The 18,988-nt window shown below is 39.7% G+C and overlaps 1 protein-coding gene across 1 annotated transcript in view; it reads right to left on the bottom strand.

Moving 5' to 3' along the window:
- Positions 1–18,988, bottom strand: part of REV3L (REV3 like, DNA directed polymerase zeta catalytic subunit) — a 175,314-nt gene that overhangs the window by 9,276 nt on the left and 147,050 nt on the right. Inside the window, exons 25-28 of the mRNA XM_068985110.1 lie at positions 17,581–17,787; positions 12,548–12,657; positions 5,971–6,085; positions 684–821 (exon numbers count right to left, since the gene is read on the bottom strand). Coding sequence (XP_068841211.1) covers positions 684–821; positions 5,971–6,085; positions 12,548–12,657; positions 17,581–17,787 — 570 coding nt within the window. The remainder of the gene's footprint in view (positions 1–683; positions 822–5,970; positions 6,086–12,547; positions 12,658–17,580; positions 17,788–18,988) is intronic.

Genomic DNA, 18,988 nt, shown 5'->3' with positions numbered 1-18,988 from the left:
AGACCCCATGGACTGTAACCCACCAGGCTCCTCTGTCCATGGAATTTTCCAGGCAGGAATACTGGAGTGGGCTGCCATTTCCTACTCTATACACACTGAGTTTTATGACAGCATTAAAAGTATGAGAGATTGACAGTAATTATTCTTGGTTTGTTACAGAACAAATATGGGCCTGAATAAAGAAGAAAAGAAATAAAAAATACTATGACTAAAATTACTGTGGTTGAGAAATTTAGGTAATTTATAGTACCAGTGTTCAGAAATCTTCCTAACTTGTATTTGGTAACTCAAGTAAACAGAATTTCAGTTAATCTAAGATGGATTATTTTACTTATGAAATTTCTCTGTTCACTTTCTCTTCTTTATCCTGCTTCACAGCTTTTGGGTGTTGCCATATGATAAAATATCATATCAACTCTAGATGATTAGGCAGGAAATTTTCATCAAGTGTTGCTTTTTAGCAACTGTGTGAAAGGTAAGGCGTGGGAGAGGTCAGAAACTAAGGACTTAAATAAGCTGCTTTCATTAGAAATGAAACTCAAAAAATCATACAGTTTCTCTTTTAGTTAAACATAGTCATATAGTCCATACAGTTTTTCCACTTAGAAATTTGCTTAAGGATGTTTACCCACTTTCTTTGCCACTTATTTCTAAAAGATGAAAACAAGACAGATAAAACTTACCTTAGAAACAGCAGGGCAGGAATCTCTTCTCACTGTTTCTATTCCTTTTGCATCAAATACTGGGTCCTTTTGATCCAGTGTTTCATACATGTAACCCACATACCTCTTTTTTGTTTGTAAGACACAGGGCAAATATACCTGTGATGAAATTAATAAAATGTCTCTCAATAAGCACTTTTCCCCCAACCACAAACATCTTATTTTTATATGCCTTTCTCTCTCTTTAACCAGACGTCAATTTTAAGAAAACTCTAAATACGGCTTCAGTTCAGTTCAGTTGCTCAGTCGTGTCGGACTCTTTGCGACCCCATGAATCGCAGCAAGCCAGGCCTCCCTGTCCATCACCATCTCCCGGAGTTCACTCAGACTCATGTCCATCGAGTCAGTGATGCCATCCAGCCATCTCATCCTCTGTCGTCCCCTTCTCCTCCTGCCCCCAATCCCTCCCAGCATCAGAGTCTTTTCCAATGAGTCAACTCTCTGCATGAGCAAAGAACACCCAGGGCTGATCTCCTTTAGAATGGACTGGTTGGACCTCCTTGCAGTCCAAGGGACTCTCAAGAGTCTTCTTCAACACTTCAGTTCAAAAGCATCAATTCTTTGGCGCTCAGCTTTCTTCACAGTCCAACTCTCACATCTATACATGACCACTGGAAAAACCATAGCCTTAACTAGACATAGGACCTTTGTTGGCAAAGTAAATACGGCTTAGGGCTCAACAAATTCATGAATAACACTTGGAGGACAGAGCGAACAAAATGAGTTGCCTTTACTTGCACTACCAATTCTGCTCCTTCCTCAGCTGACACTGCTCTTTCAGAGTCAATCATATCTCTTTAAATAATTAAAAAATTTCCGTAACACCTACATATGGAACAAATTAAAAAGTTACAAGAGAATACACAATAAAGAGTCTACTGTCCCCTCCATAGAGGCATCCTCTGTTACTGATTTCCTGTATGTTCTTCTCTAAGTAAATGTACTTATATACATAGGGTAGCTTACCTTCCACCTCACTCTGTACTTTGCTTGCTTCATTTGGTAATTATCTTGGAGAGAATTCCATTCTCAACAGAAAGTTCATTTTGTTTTTCAGCTGCATAGCAGTCCATTTTATGAGGGTATAATAAGTTTTGTAACCTGTTACCTACTCTGCATCATTTAGGATGTTTTCAATCTTTTGGAATTACAAGTAGTGTTCCCATGAACAACCTTGCTTGGATTAATCCAAAGGATAAATTCCTTGAAGTGAATTCCTGGATGAATGGGTGTGTGTCTCCACCCCTTTTTACATTACCAAACTGGTCCTTTCTTCTGCCCCAAGCTGTATCAGTAATCACATTAAATGTAGGTGGTATAAAAAGTGTAAAAATGGTTTAGAAAATGTGAAAAGAAAATGTGACTTGTAAAAGGCAGGAATGATCAGATTAGATCCCATCAAAGATATGCAACAATATGCTTTCTACTAGAAATCTATTTTAAATAAAAAAGAATAAAAAGGTTAGAAAAAAAGATACACTTGTAATACTAATCAAAACAAAGCTGGAGTGGCTATATAATATCAGAAAAAGTAGATTTCCAGACAAGGGATATTATCAAAGATAAAAATATCAGTTTATCAAGGAGATAAATAACCATAAATGTATATATAGCTAATAAGAAACTTCAAAATTAATGAAATATAAACTGGCAGAACAAAAAGCAAGAAACAGGCAGATCTGTGATTCTATTTGATACTTTGGCCCTCTCTCCTAGAAACTGACAAAGTCAGCAAAACTGTTACTGTTGGCTTCAACAACACTATTAATTAACCTAAGTGTTACTGTAGACCATTCCATCCAATAACCAGAATACACAAGGATTTTCAAGGTCACATGGGAACATGCTGGGCTTCCTAGGTGGTCCAGTGGTTAAGAATCCACCTTGCAATGCAGCAGACATCAGTTCCATCTCTGGTTCAAGAAGATCCCACGTGCCACAACTCCAGACCCTTCGCTCAGGAGCCCACGTGCAGCAACCACTAAAGCCTGTGCCCACAGCACGAGAAGCCAACAAAACGGGAAGCCGTGCACTGCAGCCAGAGAGGAGCCCCAGCTGGCCGCAAACAGAAAGCCCACATGGTCACAACAAAGGCCCAGCAGAGTCCAAAAAAAAGAGACCATATGCTAGCCCAAACAATGAACTTTAACAAATTTAAAAGCACTGAAATTATACAGACTATGTTCTTTCACCACATGGAATTAAAATCAGTAACAAAAAGATATCTGAAAATATTAACTATTTGGAACTTAAACAGCACACTTCTAAATAACCCGTAGATTGTTATCATTGAAGCACAAGATTCCCAGGTAGCTGCTGCTTCCCTGGTGTCTACTCAGATTTGATCCCTAGGTCAGGAAGATCCCCTGGAAGAGGAAAAAGCAACCCACTCCACTATTCTTGCCTGGAGAACCCCATGGACAGAGGAGCCTGATGGGCTATATATATAGTCCACGGGGTGCAAAGAGTCAAGCACGACTGAGCACACACACTCACACGTCAGGGAGTGCCTAGGCGTCCTGCAAGGGAATCTGTAAGAGGACCTGGCTTTCAGCTGCCCTGATGGAGAAAAAGGAACACTGACTGTATGAACAGGGATTCCCCAGTGGCACAGTGGTAAGTTTGCCTGCCATTGCAGGAGATTGGGGTTGGATCCCTGATTTGGGAAGATTCCCTGGAAAAGGAAATGGCAACCCACTCCAGTATTCTTGCCTGGAAAATCCCACGGACAGAGGAGTCTGGTGGGCTAGTCCATGAGGTCGCAAAGAATCATGACTGAGCACCACCACAAGATATTAAAATAATAAAAGCACAAGATATCAAAATCTGAAGCTAAACTGGTGCTTTGAGAGAAATTTACATATTTAAAGTGCTTATATTAAAATTTTGTTTAAAATTAGTGATTCATGTTTGTAAATTAACAAGACAGGAAAAGAGAAGCAAACTAATCCCAAAGGAAGGAAATAATAGAGTGGATGTTAATGAAATGGTTCTTCAGAAAGTTCTATAAATGGTTAAACCTCTAGCTAGAATGATCAAGGGAGAAAAAGAGAAAAACATAAATTATCAATATCAAAAGTAAAAGGTGGGATATTACTACAGTTTACAGATACCAAAATCACTTTAAGGAAGTATAAACAATTCATGCCAATAAATTTGGTAACTTCAGAGAAATGGACAAACTCATTGACAATCACAAATTTTAAAACTGACATGAGAAGAGAACCTGAATTATTAAAGATATTTAAATTATAATTGAAAATCCTCCCTCCCCCATAAAATTTCTGGACCAGACTGCTTCACTGATGAATTTTATCAACCATTTAAGAAAAAACTGCACCAATCTTATGCACTTCTTCTTTCAGAAAGCAGAAAAGGAAATACTTCTAACTCATGAGGTCAGCTTTTTTTTTTTACCCTGTCCCCAAAGCAAAGACAATACAAGCAGAAAACAAAACCAAAAAACACTACAGACCAATATTCATGAACATATGCATCTCAATTCCTAACAGATGGTTTGTTTTCTTTGAGAAGTTGTACAGTTTATGTTTAGGCCTGTAATCTATTTCAGGTAAAATCTCATGTCCACTGTTAGTTTCTAAGGACACCATGCTCTTCACTTTGCTACACAGGCTGAATGTCCACAGCATCACATTCTCCCAGAATAGCACTCATCATCACTTTTTAATTTTTCTTCCCCCTCTCACCCCAATTAGAATGCTCACTCTTCAGGGCAGCTACCAAACCCAAGTCCTCTCTAAATCTCTCCCAGCACAATTCTGCTTCAGAGCAGGTGCGTAATAAACATTTGGGAGTCATCTTTGGTTCTCATCTCCCTCTTTTCTCTTTTCCACACCTGCTCTCCTAAAAAAACTTTTAAAATTCCTGCCCATCCTTCTTTCTCAGTATCTCTTGAACTGTTTATTTTCACTAGTTCATCCCCCTACTTTAGTATATACAGGTTGTAAGAGGCATCCTGTCTTGAGATTCTTCTCTTCCACATCCATCTCCAAACCACTGTGAGGCCAATCCTCCCTAAGAGGCTCTGCCATGCTTTTGTTTGATAACCTTTACTGAATAAAGTTTAAACACTTTAGCTTGGCATTCAAGACACTCTGGATCCTGGTTTCCACTTTATTCTCCCAGACTTCTGCTACTCTGTATTTCCATATTGTGCATTTCCAGCTCCATATCCTTTATTTGCCATTTTCTTCTGTGCAGGACTGCAGTGCCCCGGCTGCATGGCTGAAATTCCAACCATTTTCTGAGACACGCTGCAGCATTTACCTCCTACAAGGAGTCTCCCCACCTAGAGTAGAGGGACACAATACCTCCTTTTCTTTGCACTCTTATAGTGCTCAGAGAGACTGCTCCCTAAATTTACAATGAAAGACCATTTACATACATTTCTAATCTTTCCTTTTAGACTGCTGGCTCTTAGAGGGCAGGACTGTGTTTTTGCATTCCACATCACTCCTAGGCCAGTACCTTTAATACAGAAAGAACTAAATGCACACTTCGTATCTAAGGTAAAGTGAAAACAGTAGAAGGTCCTTGTGGCAAACTGCATTCTCCAAAGAAACACTCCTCTCAGATAGCCTTCTTACAGTGTGACTCTGACATTCTTCCCACTAAGAGATGGGGGCTTATGTTCCCTTTCATATCTAGATAGGCTGTGATCTATATGATTCTGAGACTAGGTCATAAAAAGCAAAACACCTTTTATCTGGTTCTCCTTGGGATGTACATTTCTAGATCTCAGCTATCATGTTGTGAGGAAGAGCAAGTAACCTCAGGGAAAGGCCACGTGTAGGTGTTCCAGCTGGTGTCCCAAACAGCAGCCAGCATCAACCCCCAGATGTGGGAGTGAGCAGTGAGCAAGCTTCAGGGGATCAGTCCTGAGCTGTCAGCTGAGGACCCAGACATTGTGGAGCAGAGATATGCCATCCAACTGTAGTCTTTTTGAATTCCTGGCCCATAAAATCTGGGAGCGTAATAAAATGGTGCTTGTTTTATACCATGAAGTTTGGGGCTGCACATCGATAGTTAAGTGGGAACAGTCTTTTCATTTCTTTATATCAGATATTACTAAAAATTTTTTTGTGAAAACTATACCAAACTAATGGAAAAATACTTTAAATTTAACACTTTCACAGACCTGTATACCCTGAAAATGTATTAAGAAATCCGAAATCTCTAGAAGGTATACGAATTTTATAAGTGATTTTTAGTATTACGTTTCTCTTACCTTTTCAAACTTCAATTTCACTGGTTTAGGGTTGGCAGCAGTTACAGCTTCAGCAATTTCTTGCCCAATCTTAAAAGACTGCTCCTTAGTGGCTCCTTTCAGTAGCACAAACATACTAAGAGGATTAAAAATAGAGTAGGGTGATAAGGAAGCTGCAACAAATCCTCATCAATAGTAATTTTCCTGCCTAATACTGTAACACTTCGGAAAACCTTTCCCCCTTACTCTTCCTTACTCAGCTGCTTCCTATCTGAGCTTTCTTGTTTGATCACCCTCGCCTTGTGTACCCAAGATATATCTTGTTACAGATCCTTAAAGCATCTGATGTTTCTAGTTCAGCTACACACAGACCAGTTAGCACAGCTGCCAAGAAGGTCCTGAGTCATTCCTATACATTTATGGCGTTTTATGACACACAGTTATGTCAGTCACAAAATAAAAGATGTAATTATAAAGAAATGGAAAATTTACTTGTGATATGGGAGAAAATTTCCTTTCAGAACCACCCAACTTAGAAAAGAACACACATACATAAAACATGTTCACTGAAGAACTGTCAGGAAACACCGAGAGGCACAAAGAAAACAGCCACTTACAATCCCACTGCTCAGACCAAAGACGCCAGGAAACCTGTGCATCTGTTGTGTACATTTGTAAATCTTTTCTCATTTGGGGTCACAGGTCATAAAGTTGGATAACTTTCCCCTTTCATTTAGTAGTGTATTATGAACATTTTCCCATGTTTAGTTCTTTCACATTATTTTAACAGTTCTGTATTTCAATGTACGGATATTGTCATTAAATTTTTTTCTAATATTTCATATGTAATAGTAAACATGGCACACACTTTATGTCCTTAGAATAAATTCCTAGAAGTAGAATTTCTAGATAAATAGTATATATTAAAAATATTTTCTGAAAGATAATGTGAAACTGAATTCCAGAAAGCATTTTTTTTCAGAAAGCTATTTCTGATGTATAATCCCACCAGTAGTATATACAGATACAATTTGCATATAATGAAATGAATATACTTTAAGTGTATAGTTCATGAATATTGACAAGTGTATAAGACTTGTGATGGGCTGAACTGTGTCCCTTAAAGTCCTATGTTGAACCCTAACCCCCAGTATCTCAGGATGTGACTATATTTGGAGACAGGGCCTTAAAAGAGATGATTAAGTTAAAATGTGGCTCTAATTTAGGTGGTTAGGGTGAGCCTGATCTGGTATCCTTATAGGAGGAAACAAGACAAAGAAACACCAAGGCTGCGCATGAACAGAGCAAAGGGTGCGTGAGGACAAATTAAGAGGCGGCAACCTGCAAGCCAAGCCAGAGGCTTCACAAGAAAGCACACCACTCACCAATGCCTCCATCCTGGGCTTCAGCCGGACTGTGAGAGAGCACACCTACTCACCAATGCCTCCATCCTGGGCTTCAGCCAGACTGTGAGAGAACACACCTACTCACTAACGCCTCCATCCCGGGCTTCCACACCGACTCACTAATGCCTCCATCCTGGGCTTCAGCTGAACTGTGAGAAAGCACACCTACTCACTAATGCCTCCATCCTGGGCTTCCACACCTACTCCCTAAAGCCTCCATCCCAGGCTTCAGCCGAAACTGTGAGAGAGCACACCTGCTCACTAATGCCTCCATCCCGGGCTTCCACACCTATTCGCTAATGCCTCCATCCTGGGCTTCAGCCAGACTGTGAGAGAGCACACCTACTCACCAATGCCTCCATCCTGGGCTTCAGCTGGACTGTGAGAGAACACACCTATTCACTAATGCCTCCATCCCGGGCTTCCACACCTACTCACTAATGCCTCCATCCTGGGCTTCAGCCGAACTGTGAGAAAGCACACCTACTCACTAATGCCTCCATCCTGGGCTTCCACACCTACTCACTAATGCCTCCATCCTGGGCTTCAGCCGAACTGTGAGAAAGCACACCTACTCACTAATGCCTCCATCCTGGGCTTCCACAACCTACTCACTAATGCCTCCATCCTGGGCTTCAGCCGAACTGTGAGAAAGCACACCTACTCACTAATGCCTCCATCCTGGGCTTCCACACCTACTCCCTAAAGCCTCCATCCCAGGCTTCAGCCGAAACTGTGAGAGAGCACACCTGCTCACTAATGCCTCCATCCTGGGCTTCCACACCTATTCGCTAATGCCTCCATCCTGGGCTTCAGCCAGACTGTGAGAGAGCACACCTACTCACCAATGCCTCCATCCTGGGCTTCAGCCGGACTGTGAGAGAGCACACCTACTCACCAATGCCTCCATTCTGGGCTTCAGCCAGACTGTGAGAGAGCACACCTACTCACTAATGCCTCCATCCTGGGCTTCAGCCGGACTGTGAGAGAGCACATCTACTCACCAATGCCTCCACCCTAGGCTTCAGTTGGGCTGTGAGAGAGCACACCACTCACTAATGCCTCCATCCTGGACTTCAGCCGGACTGTGAGAGAGCACACCTACTCACTAATGCCTCCATCTTGGCAGCTGGAACTGTGAGAGAGCACACCTACTCACTAATGCCTCCATCCCAGGCTTCCAAACCTACTCGCTAATGCCTCCATCCTGGGCTTCAGCTGGACTGTGAGAGAGCTGACCTACTCACTAATGCCTCCATCCTGGGCTTCAGCCAGACTGTGAGAGAGCACACTTACTCACTAATGCCTCCATCCCAGGCTTCAGCCGGACTGTGAGAGAGCACACCTACTCACTAATGCCTCCATCCTGGGCTTCAGCCAGACTGTGAGAGAGCACACTTACTCACTAATGCCTCCATCCAGGGCTTCAGCCGGACTGTGAGAGAGCACATTTCAGTGTTTAAACCACCACATCTGTGACAGCCCTAGAAAACTAATACATATGTGTAACTACCACCAGCATCAAGATATAGGACATTTTCATGACCCCATGGAGTTCCCTTGTATTCCTTTGCAATAATTCTCCACTGCACTTTGGGTCCAAGGCAACACAACCTGCTTTCAGTTACTATAATTTTGCTTTTTTCAAGAATATTATATAACATACAAAGCTAATATACTTATGCCGGGATTCTTTTACTCAACATAATTTTGAGATAGACCCATACTGCTGAAGTAACACTAACTAGTTCCTTTTAAATGCTGAATAGTATTCCATTATATGGATATGTCACATTTGTTCATTCATCCATTGACGAACATTTGGAATGCAGTTTTGGACTATCAATAAAGCTACAATGCAGAGTTGCATCAGGGATTTATGTGGACTGAAGCTTTCATTTCTCTTAGGTATATATCAAGAGTAGTACTGTTGAATCATATGCTAAGGGTATGTTTTAGTTTAATGTAAATACCAAACTTAAAAAAAACAATTATTAAAATGTTTAGATGCAATGATGGAGAAAAGCATTTATACACACATTTCTAAGTTCTAGAACAGAGAAAACTTAGCTGTGGTAAATGAAATCAGGTAAATGGTTGCCTGGGGGTATGGGATGAAAATGAGGGACTTACTGCAGTGGAGCATGGCAGAACTTCAACAGGGACAGAATGCTCTGTATCTTGACCGGGGTGGCGGCTGATTATATGTATCTATACATTTTGTGTGCTGAACGATATACACGGTGTACTTTGTTAAAAATTGTATCTTGATAAAGCTGATAAAAAATTAAAGTTATAAATACTTTACATGTTGAAAGTCATTATGATAGTGTATATATTTGAGATTTTGCCTGGCAGTGTCAGTAGGCTCACTTGAGTTAATCTATGCTCTTTTGGCCAGTTATAGTTGGAGCTAAGCTTCAAGAGAGCTGACCAGGATTAATGGGAATTTTTGTTCACTTACAGAATTAGGGTGACTAGCCTACAAACAGAGACTGTCTTAAAGGAGGGATTGTCATTTCACATGGGACGGAGAGTTGAGTGGGGTATTAGAATCACCCAGGAGGCCTTTTCTCAATTACATGCAGATTAACTTCCTGAGGGACTTTTTGCTCTAGTTCCCCAGCACCCTTCTGCTGTGCTGGACTTGTATATTGTCAGACGTCCTTCCCTGTCCTGCCTGAGAATCACTACTAGAGAGAGCTTCAATAGCTGACGGAAGTAGGTCTGTCCCACTAAGGTGGGACAAATATTGTTGAGAACCACAATTATATCTGCTCTTGAGAAAGAAACACCCTTTCTGACAGAGTAATTTTGATGCTTTGGTAACTGATCTCCCTTAGCTGGACTCCATAAAACCAGCAGTCTTGAAACTGGAGGGAGCCAGTGGTCATTCATCATCTGTGTCAGACGTGGTCTGATGGCAGTCTGAGAGAGGCTCAAGTGACCTTTTTGATGGCCATGCAATCAGTTAGGAGCATAGCTAGAAAGAGACTCCACATCTCACTCTTGGTGAAGAACTCCTTCCTTCCATCAAGCATTCATCTGTTATCCCTAGAGCAGTGCTTCTCACCATGGTATTACTGTCTGCCCCCCCGCCCCGAAAAAAGCTAAAAGTGAATTTAACAAGAGAAAATAATTAATAAGGAATAAAATATTGTTGGGTACAGCCGATCTTCGTGGGGCCCAGATCCACCATACTATCAAAGTGGTTTGCTCTTCAAAGACCGATTTGAACTCTGTTGAGGCAATGTTACTACCATTGAGAATGCATGCCCTAGAGTAAAGTGTCCTCACTCAGTATATTTCAGTAAACATTACTAAATGAATCAGACGGTGAATGGTGATCAAAAGTTCTAATGATACTGCAAAAACATTTCATTGATTAGAATCATAAAAAAGCCTGTGATATCTGATATAGTAGTGAAAGTTGCTCAGTCATGTCCGGCACTTTATGACCTCATGAACTGTAGCCCACCAGGCTCCTCTGTCCATGGAATTCTCCAGGCAAGAATACTGTAGTGTGTAGCCATTCCCTTCTCCAGGAGATCTTCCTGACCCAGGAGACCCTGGTCTCCTGCATTGCAGGCAGTCTCTTTACCATCTGAGCTCTATGTCTTACTAGTTGGGTGATCTCAGACACACTTCTTACCCCAGGGGAATCTGCTCCTAAGGAGCACCGGAGAATGGGCCTCCTAGGGTTTTCTTCCAGCCACATGGAAACTTTGACCCAAAAGTCCTCTTCCAGTCTGACATTCTAAGTCTGTGTTTTTTGATTTGTTTGATTTCCTAAAAATCTTAAAGGCTAAACAACATAACTACAATCAGAATCATGCCAACTTCTGATTCTGGGTGTGTGCTGTCAACCACTGACATTTAAGACCCTGAATTAAATTCAGTAATTTAAAGTTTTTCTCCTCTTCCCTAATTATTTTGTGAGGAGCTCTGGAAAACTGTGTCCTAGTAATTTTTATTTTGCTAGACCTCTCAGCGGAAGTGGTTTTACAGAGCAGTGAAATACTCAAAGTGAAGAGTGGCTTTTGATGGGGAACAGTAGAGACTATGGATAAATGGGGCCTGGATAACTTCAAACTATCCCCACCTGTTGATAATGAAACAGCTGCTATGTGAAGGCAAGGTCTTATTCAGCATTAATATGATTATGCTGATTTTATGGGCACTAAAAAACTGGAGAAGACTAAATGCTATTTAAAAATTAGCTGGAAGCTATTTTCAGTGATTAGAAGCATTATTTCTGATCGGTCCGCTGCACTGTAAAGTGATCAGAGCTCCTGAGGCAAGTGCTCTTAGAATGATCACACTGTGACTTTAAGCCTTTAATATGAAAAGAAAATTTCAGACTCCAAGAAACTTGCGTAACTCCTATATTCTAGAAAAATTTTATTAAGTCATACAAATAGGATATTACATAAATAACCGGGTCCTGTAAAATATCAAAGTAAGACAGGTTGAGGTTATTTTTAGGATTCAAAGGCAGTCCTATCCTTTGTCAGCTCATAGATAATGGGCTTTAGGAAGTCTGTGAGCCTCTGGAATCAAAGCAAAAACTGTCTATGAACTGTTTATATAAGAAGGGCAACAGATTTTTGGGGCCCATTGAAAAGTGAACCACTCATACCTTTGGCAACTGTCTTTCAAAAACATTTTGATTATTTTAAGATACATATTTAAATTCAGAGACCTGCAGCTATCTGAGGAATTCTTCACATTAAAAACTCTTTCTTTAAACAGACTAGACTCCTGTATATACAGTTTTTGCAGATCCCTATCTAAATACTTAGGGGTTCCCAGATGGCTCAGCAGTAAAGAATCCACCTGCCAATGCAGGAGATGTGGGTTTGATCCCTGGGTTGGGCACATCCATCCCTTGGAGGAGGAAATGGCAACCCACAACAGTATTCTTGCCTGGAGAATCCCATGGACAGAGGAACCTTGTGGGCTACAGTCCAGGGGGTCGCAAAGAATTGGACACAACTAACCTACCATCACATCTACATACTTGCTACCTGGAGAGATGCCATGGGAATCTTCACAGTCTGCGGCTCACAAAAACTGGAGAGAACTTAGGTAGAATCTGTTCTTAGGAAGGATTATCCTTAAGGCATTTCAAACACTGAAATGAACATCTGAAGAGATGCAAAAGGACAACTACAAAACAGAAAGTTCATTACCTGTCAGTATCACCATATACAACCCTGGCACCCCATTTCTTGGTATCATTCACCAGTTTAATAGCTCGTTCCAAAGTTTCTCTGGCTTTGTGAACAATACTATCACCAACCTGTTGGTACAAACACATTGGAAAAAAATTTCTTAATATAGTTTAGTATAAGACAATAGACTTTAATGTATAATACTTAATTTTCATTACTGAATATTTCTAAAAATGAAACAAGGAGAAAAGAACACTGAAAATAAAACAAAATAGTCACCAGAGCCATTCATTATTCCTTCTTCAAGTACTCAACAAGAAAATGGGGTGGATGAATAATTTAAAAGAAGAAACCAATCAATATACAGACTTGCCTGTGTGAATGTATCAGTAAGTACAATGGACTGCACTGTATACAAGGATAGCTATATTTGATCCTAGAAGAATAAACCTTATTTATTGAAGGACTTTCTAATATGCCTTTATACCAGCAGGAGACCACACTATGTATATGCATGTGTGTGCATGTATTTTTCTGTTGGAGTGTCACAATAATTTCAGTCTCATTAAAGCACTCAAAGCCGGTGCACTGGGACAACCCTGAGGGATGGGATGGGAGGGAGGAGGCGGGGGGCTCAGGATGGGGGGACACACGTACACCCACGGCTGATTCCTGTCAATGTATGGCAAAAACCACTACAACCTTGTAATGTAATTAGCCTCCAATTAAAATAAATTAAAAAAAAGTTTACGCTGAACCTGAATCTCAGTGATTGGTTATACATAATTTTTATATTAATACTGAATGCAAGGAAAAATGCATGATTATATGATGGAAAATGTATCACAGTGTTCAATTTATATCAGGTAAGCAGATATATGTCTAACAAGGGTTCTTTCATTGGTGATTGGTGAGTTTTAACAATGATCATGGTGTAAGCTGACAAAGCAAAAAAGATGGTGGATCTTGACAAATATGAGAGGCAAGCTAATTATACTTCATAGTTAAATAAATTAAGGAGGCTAGTACAGCACCGCTGCTTCATTTACGAAACTCATTAAAGCTAAAGGCTGCGGAAACTGTTGTTCAGCATAAATGGAACATTACTTTTTAAAGTTTTAAAGTAAGAATTATGTACTTTTCCTTTTGCAAACAGTATATATAATGATCTTTCCCATTTTACTGTAAAATATGAATTATATGAACTTAATGCAGGATTGAGTAATAATTAAAAGGCTGTTTAAAGATATTTACAAAGGAAATATTAAGTATATGAACAAAGGAATAAATAAACTGATCACAGAAACTTAATTTGGTTTTTAAATTAAGATCATAAATCCTGTTGAGACCTTTTGTGCATTAGAAAACCTTGAGAATATGAACTACAACCTAATACATTAAAAGAATCAATCATGTCATCTAATTGAAATTCGAGTTTAAATGAAACGTTCAATCTGTCTTTTGCCACTTTCACAAGATAAAAACATGTGATAGCAAATAGCTAAGTGGGCAAGCCATCCAGAATTAGAGTCAAATGTGATTTTGAGATCTACACATACAAATAAATACACACATCACTGATCCTAAATGTCTGCCTCCTGCCATCTACTCTGACCCATTTAAACTACACCTGGAAGAGTCACAACTTTTGCAGCTGGCCCTGAGGTCCATGCACTATGAAAAACTCAGGCATGGAGGGACGGGCACCGTCGAGCACTGGGGGAGAAGAAAGGAGTGGGAATTACACTAAAACTGATTGAGAAGAAAGGAGTGGGAATTACATTAAAACTGATTCTGCTACTCTGTGCAACAGTTCCTAATAAATAAGATTACAGGGCTAAGAGAATGGAGTTAAAAAGAAGAAAAATTAATTGGTTTCACAATTTAGCCAATGGTTGGGATCCTGAAAAGTCATAATAAGAAAAATATTTAAAGTAAAAATCCTCTGAAAAGAATACTGCTAAGGATGTGGAGAAAAGGGAACGCTTGTGCACTGTTGGTGGAAATGTAGAACAACCATATGATCCAGCAATTCCACCTCTGGGTATTTATCTGAAGGAAACAAAAACTCTTAACAGGAAAAGATGCCTATATCCCCATGTTCACTGCAGCTTTATTTACAATAGTCTAGACATGGAAACAAGCTAAGTGTCCATGATGCATGAATGGATAAAGAAAATGTAGTTTATATACAATGAAATATTATTTAGCTATACAAAAGAAGGTAATCTTGCCATCTGCAGCAACATGGATGACATTGAGGGTATTATGCTTAGTTTTTTGTTTTTTTTTTTTAACTTTTTACTCTATATTGGGATATAGCTGATCAACAATGCTGTGGTAGTTTCAGGTGAACAGCAAAGTGACCCAGCAATACATATACATGTATCCATTCTTCCCCAAACTACCCTCCCATCCAGACTGCCACATAACATTGAGCAGAGTTCCATATACTATACAGTAGGTCCTTGTTGGTTATCCATTTTAAATATAGCAGTGTGTGCATGACCATTCCTTCCCCCTGGCAATCATAAAAGTTTGTTTTCTGATAAGTCTGTGAGTCTCCTTCTGTCTTGTGGGTAAGTTCATTTGTATCATTTCTCTTTAGATTCCACATATAAAGGATGCCACACAATATTTCTCCTTCTCTGACTTGCTTCACTCAGGATGACACCCTCTACATTCATCCAAGCTGCTCTAAATGGAATTTTTCCACTTTTCTAAAGGCTGAGTAATATTCCGTAGTATTTACGTACCACATCTTTTTACCCATTCCTCTGCCAACGGACAGTTATGCTGCATCCATGACTTGGCTATTGTAAACAGTGCCGCAGTGCACACTGGCATGCAGGTATCCTTTCAGATCAAGCTGAGACGCGTTCAGTCTATAAATTTCCTTCTAAGCACTGTTTTTGCTGATCTCCACACACTGATAAATTGTATTTTCATTTAGTTCAAAATAATTAAAAAATTTCTTGAGATTTTTTTCTTTGACCTGTGTGTTATTTAGAAATCGGCTATTTAATCTCTAAGTATTTTGGGAATTTTCCAGCTATCTTTCTGTTATTGATCTCTAGTTTAATTCAATTCTGATCTGAAAGCAGAATACACTATATATATTCTTTTAAATAGGAAAAGGAGTACGTCAAAGCTGTATATTGTCACCCTGCTTATTTAACTTATATGCAGAGTACATCATGAGAAACCCTGGACTGGAAGAAGCACAAGCTGGAATCAAGATTGCTGGTAGAAATATCAATAACCTCAGATATGCAGATAACACCACCCTTATGGCAGAAAGTGAAGAGGAACTAAAAAGCCTCTTGATGAAAGTGAAAGAGGAGAGTGAAAAAATTGGCTTAAAGCTCAACATTCAGAAAACGAAGATCATGGCATCTGGTCCCATCACTTCATGGGAAATAGATGGGGAAACAGTAGAAATAGTGTCAGACTTTATTTTTTTGGGATCCAAAATCACTGCAAATGGTGACTGCAGCCATGAAATTAAAAGATGCTTACTCCTTGGAAGGAAAGTTATGACCAACCTAGATAGCATATTGAAAAGCAGAGACATTACTTTGCCAACAAAGGTCCATCTAGTCAGCTCCTAGATGTATGGGGACCCTGATGACTGGGTCCATTGGGGTTTTTTCTCTCTCAGATTTGTTTACCCTGAGCCTCCAGCAATTCATCAGTTATGGTCCTATTTTTACCGTGGCACTGGTTCTCAGACTTGTGCTCTTGGATTATGCTCTGGTAAGCTGTGAGTCTCTGTATTGACCTGTTGGGCCTCTTCAGTTGTGGGGAGGGGTAGCAGTTTACCCTGTGACTTCACCTCCCCAACAGATCTAAGAAAAGTTGTTGACTCTTCCATTTGTTTGGCTTACTTGGTGGGAGGACAGAGTGGAGACTATGAGTTTCTGACATGCTGGACATATAACCCAAAGTCCCTTGCACAAGTTTTTGGAGTTTACTTTGCCTACTGTGAGCTGTCTGGGGACTTTATTCTTCCACTGCTTTTCCTTTGCTGAACTACTGCAAATATGGCATACCACAATGCTCTAGCCTTCATTTGGCATGAAAAGATCATCAACCAAACAAGAATACTCTGTCCTTTTCTCAATTAGTGAATTATTCTATTACTCTGTCATACTACTTTGTATTTATGTCAAATTAACACCCTAATTTAGTAAATAACAAGAAATTAGTCTTTTTAATGAAGTATCTTAATGGATGCTTTTGAACTGTGGTGTTGGACAGACTCTTTAGAGTCCCTTGGACTGCAAGGAGATCCAACCAGTCCATCCTAAAGGAAATATTCATTGGAATATTCATTGGAAGGACTGATGCTGAAGCTGAAACTCCAATACTGTGGCCACCTAATGTGAAGAACTGACTCATTTGAAAAGACCCTGACGCTGGGAAAGATTGAAGGCGGGAGGAGAAGGGGACAATGGAGGATGAGATGGTGGGATGGCATCACCGACTCAATGGAGATGAGTTTGAGTATACTCTGAGAGTTGGTGATGGACAGGGAGGCCTGGCGTGCTGCAGTCCATGGGGTCACAAAGAGTCGGACACAACTGAGGAACTGAACTGAACTACTGCAAGAGAAAGGTTTTACTTTATATCTACCGGTATACTAGTAAATATGGAATGATTTTTTTTTTTTTTTTGACATTTACAGAAGACAAATGAACTAGCCTCAGATCTCTATCAATACATTAAAAGGAATTATTTAGTACCAGTGTTACTGTAAACAGTGCTGTAACGGTGGCACAGAAACCTCATGCCAATAATTGATATGGTCATCTAGATATGCAGAAATGTGTATGCTAATTTATAAAATCATCATTAAATAGAGTTCTCATAGAGAAAACCCACAAATCCCCAAGAATGTATATGTACATAAGCCCTGCAAGAAAAACTGATACTATGTCATGGAAATGAAACACTTTAAAGTTTCAAAACAAAATGCTTCAATGAACAGGTATTCATTTAATGCTGCTTTAGTCTCTTTTAAAAAAAGCTATAGACTTGTTATCACTTACCTCAATGCACGGCATTCTCCCGGAAAAATTAGCAGCTGTATAGCCAAATGTGACATTTGCTATCAGCTTAAGTCCTAGCTGACGTGCATCAAGCATTCGTGAAAGGGCTCTGTCCTGCTTGTAAGCCTTCATCGACCGCTTCACCATGAGTCTAGTCTTCAAAATCTCCTCAAGCATTCTTGGTAGCACACCCTTTCTTACTGAAGGCTATCATAAAGGAAAAAAAAAAAAAAGAATGTTTAGATCCCATAAATATTATAGATTTAGATAATTAAGAAGGAAGCAAAAAGTATAACAATGGCCAACTGTCATGAATTGAAACAAATAATAAGAGTGGCCACAAGACCAGTGGCAGTCAATATAAAATCATCACATTTTCTTTCTTTTGAAGAGGGCTTTTCTCCTAAAAGGTTCCTGTAATGTTTATAAATCTACTGTAGCACTACTAAGTGAGTTCAGAGACCTCCAGGAAGGAGGATACCGACTAGTATGTAAAAGACCATACGCGTTCAGAGGGAAATTTTGTCAAAACTTTGATCCAAGACCCCACTCTTTCAGAAAGACACACGGGATTTGTATCACTCATAACAAACCTCAGTTTTAAAAGATCTCATCCTAATGACCCCACACAGTAATCTGCATGGAACTCCATTTATCTACCTTGGAAGAATGATGAGCTGGGTTGACTCTGCTGACATTCAAACCTGCAGTTCCAGGGACTCTAGGTATTTCAAATCTGATGCTTAGACCACTAAGCCATCCCCTCCGGCCTATATTTATTAGCAATCTGGAAGAGGGGATGAATAGTGAGGTGATAAAATTTGTTGACGCCAAAAAAAAAAAATCATTTGTATTAATCAAGACTAGGGAGAATTTATGAGAACTCCACTAGGAATGAAAATCACAAAACAGTATTAACTTTGAGGATGATTCACAGACACGTGCAAGGTAATGCATGTCAGACTGAACAATTAAAACCTCAGGGATAGTATAATCACACTCCTGAATACTAAAAGAAAAAAAAAATCTAACTTTCATTAAGCTTTACACATTGGGTCAAAATGTAGATGCAAGCTCTTAAAATGCTGTTAAATGGAGATAAAATAATAAGCTAGTAGATATGTGACAATGAAAACATATTCTAACCTCTAATTCATTCTGTGTATCTTTTGAAGCAGCCATGTTTATGTTAAGACATGATGTGTTATTATGTTAAAATATAACGTTTTCCAAAATGGAATATATCCTGAACTCTCTTGGTAGAATTTTCCCTCCTATCTAAATGGCTAATTTTAGAGTACTCTTTAAACACAGCACCCTTTGATTGGTAGAGAATGATGCTACTTTTGCTAAGTACACCAGAATGAATCTGAGGGCTCGTGGGGTCCATGCTACCACCACCACCTCC

Source organism: Capricornis sumatraensis, chromosome 13 (assembly GCF_032405125.1).
Source record: "Capricornis sumatraensis isolate serow.1 chromosome 13, serow.2, whole genome shotgun sequence".
NCBI classification, from domain to species: domain Eukaryota; kingdom Metazoa; phylum Chordata; class Mammalia; order Artiodactyla; family Bovidae; genus Capricornis; species Capricornis sumatraensis.
The sequence above is the reverse complement of the archived record's forward strand: the minus strand, read 5'-3'. Positions and strand labels throughout refer to the sequence as shown.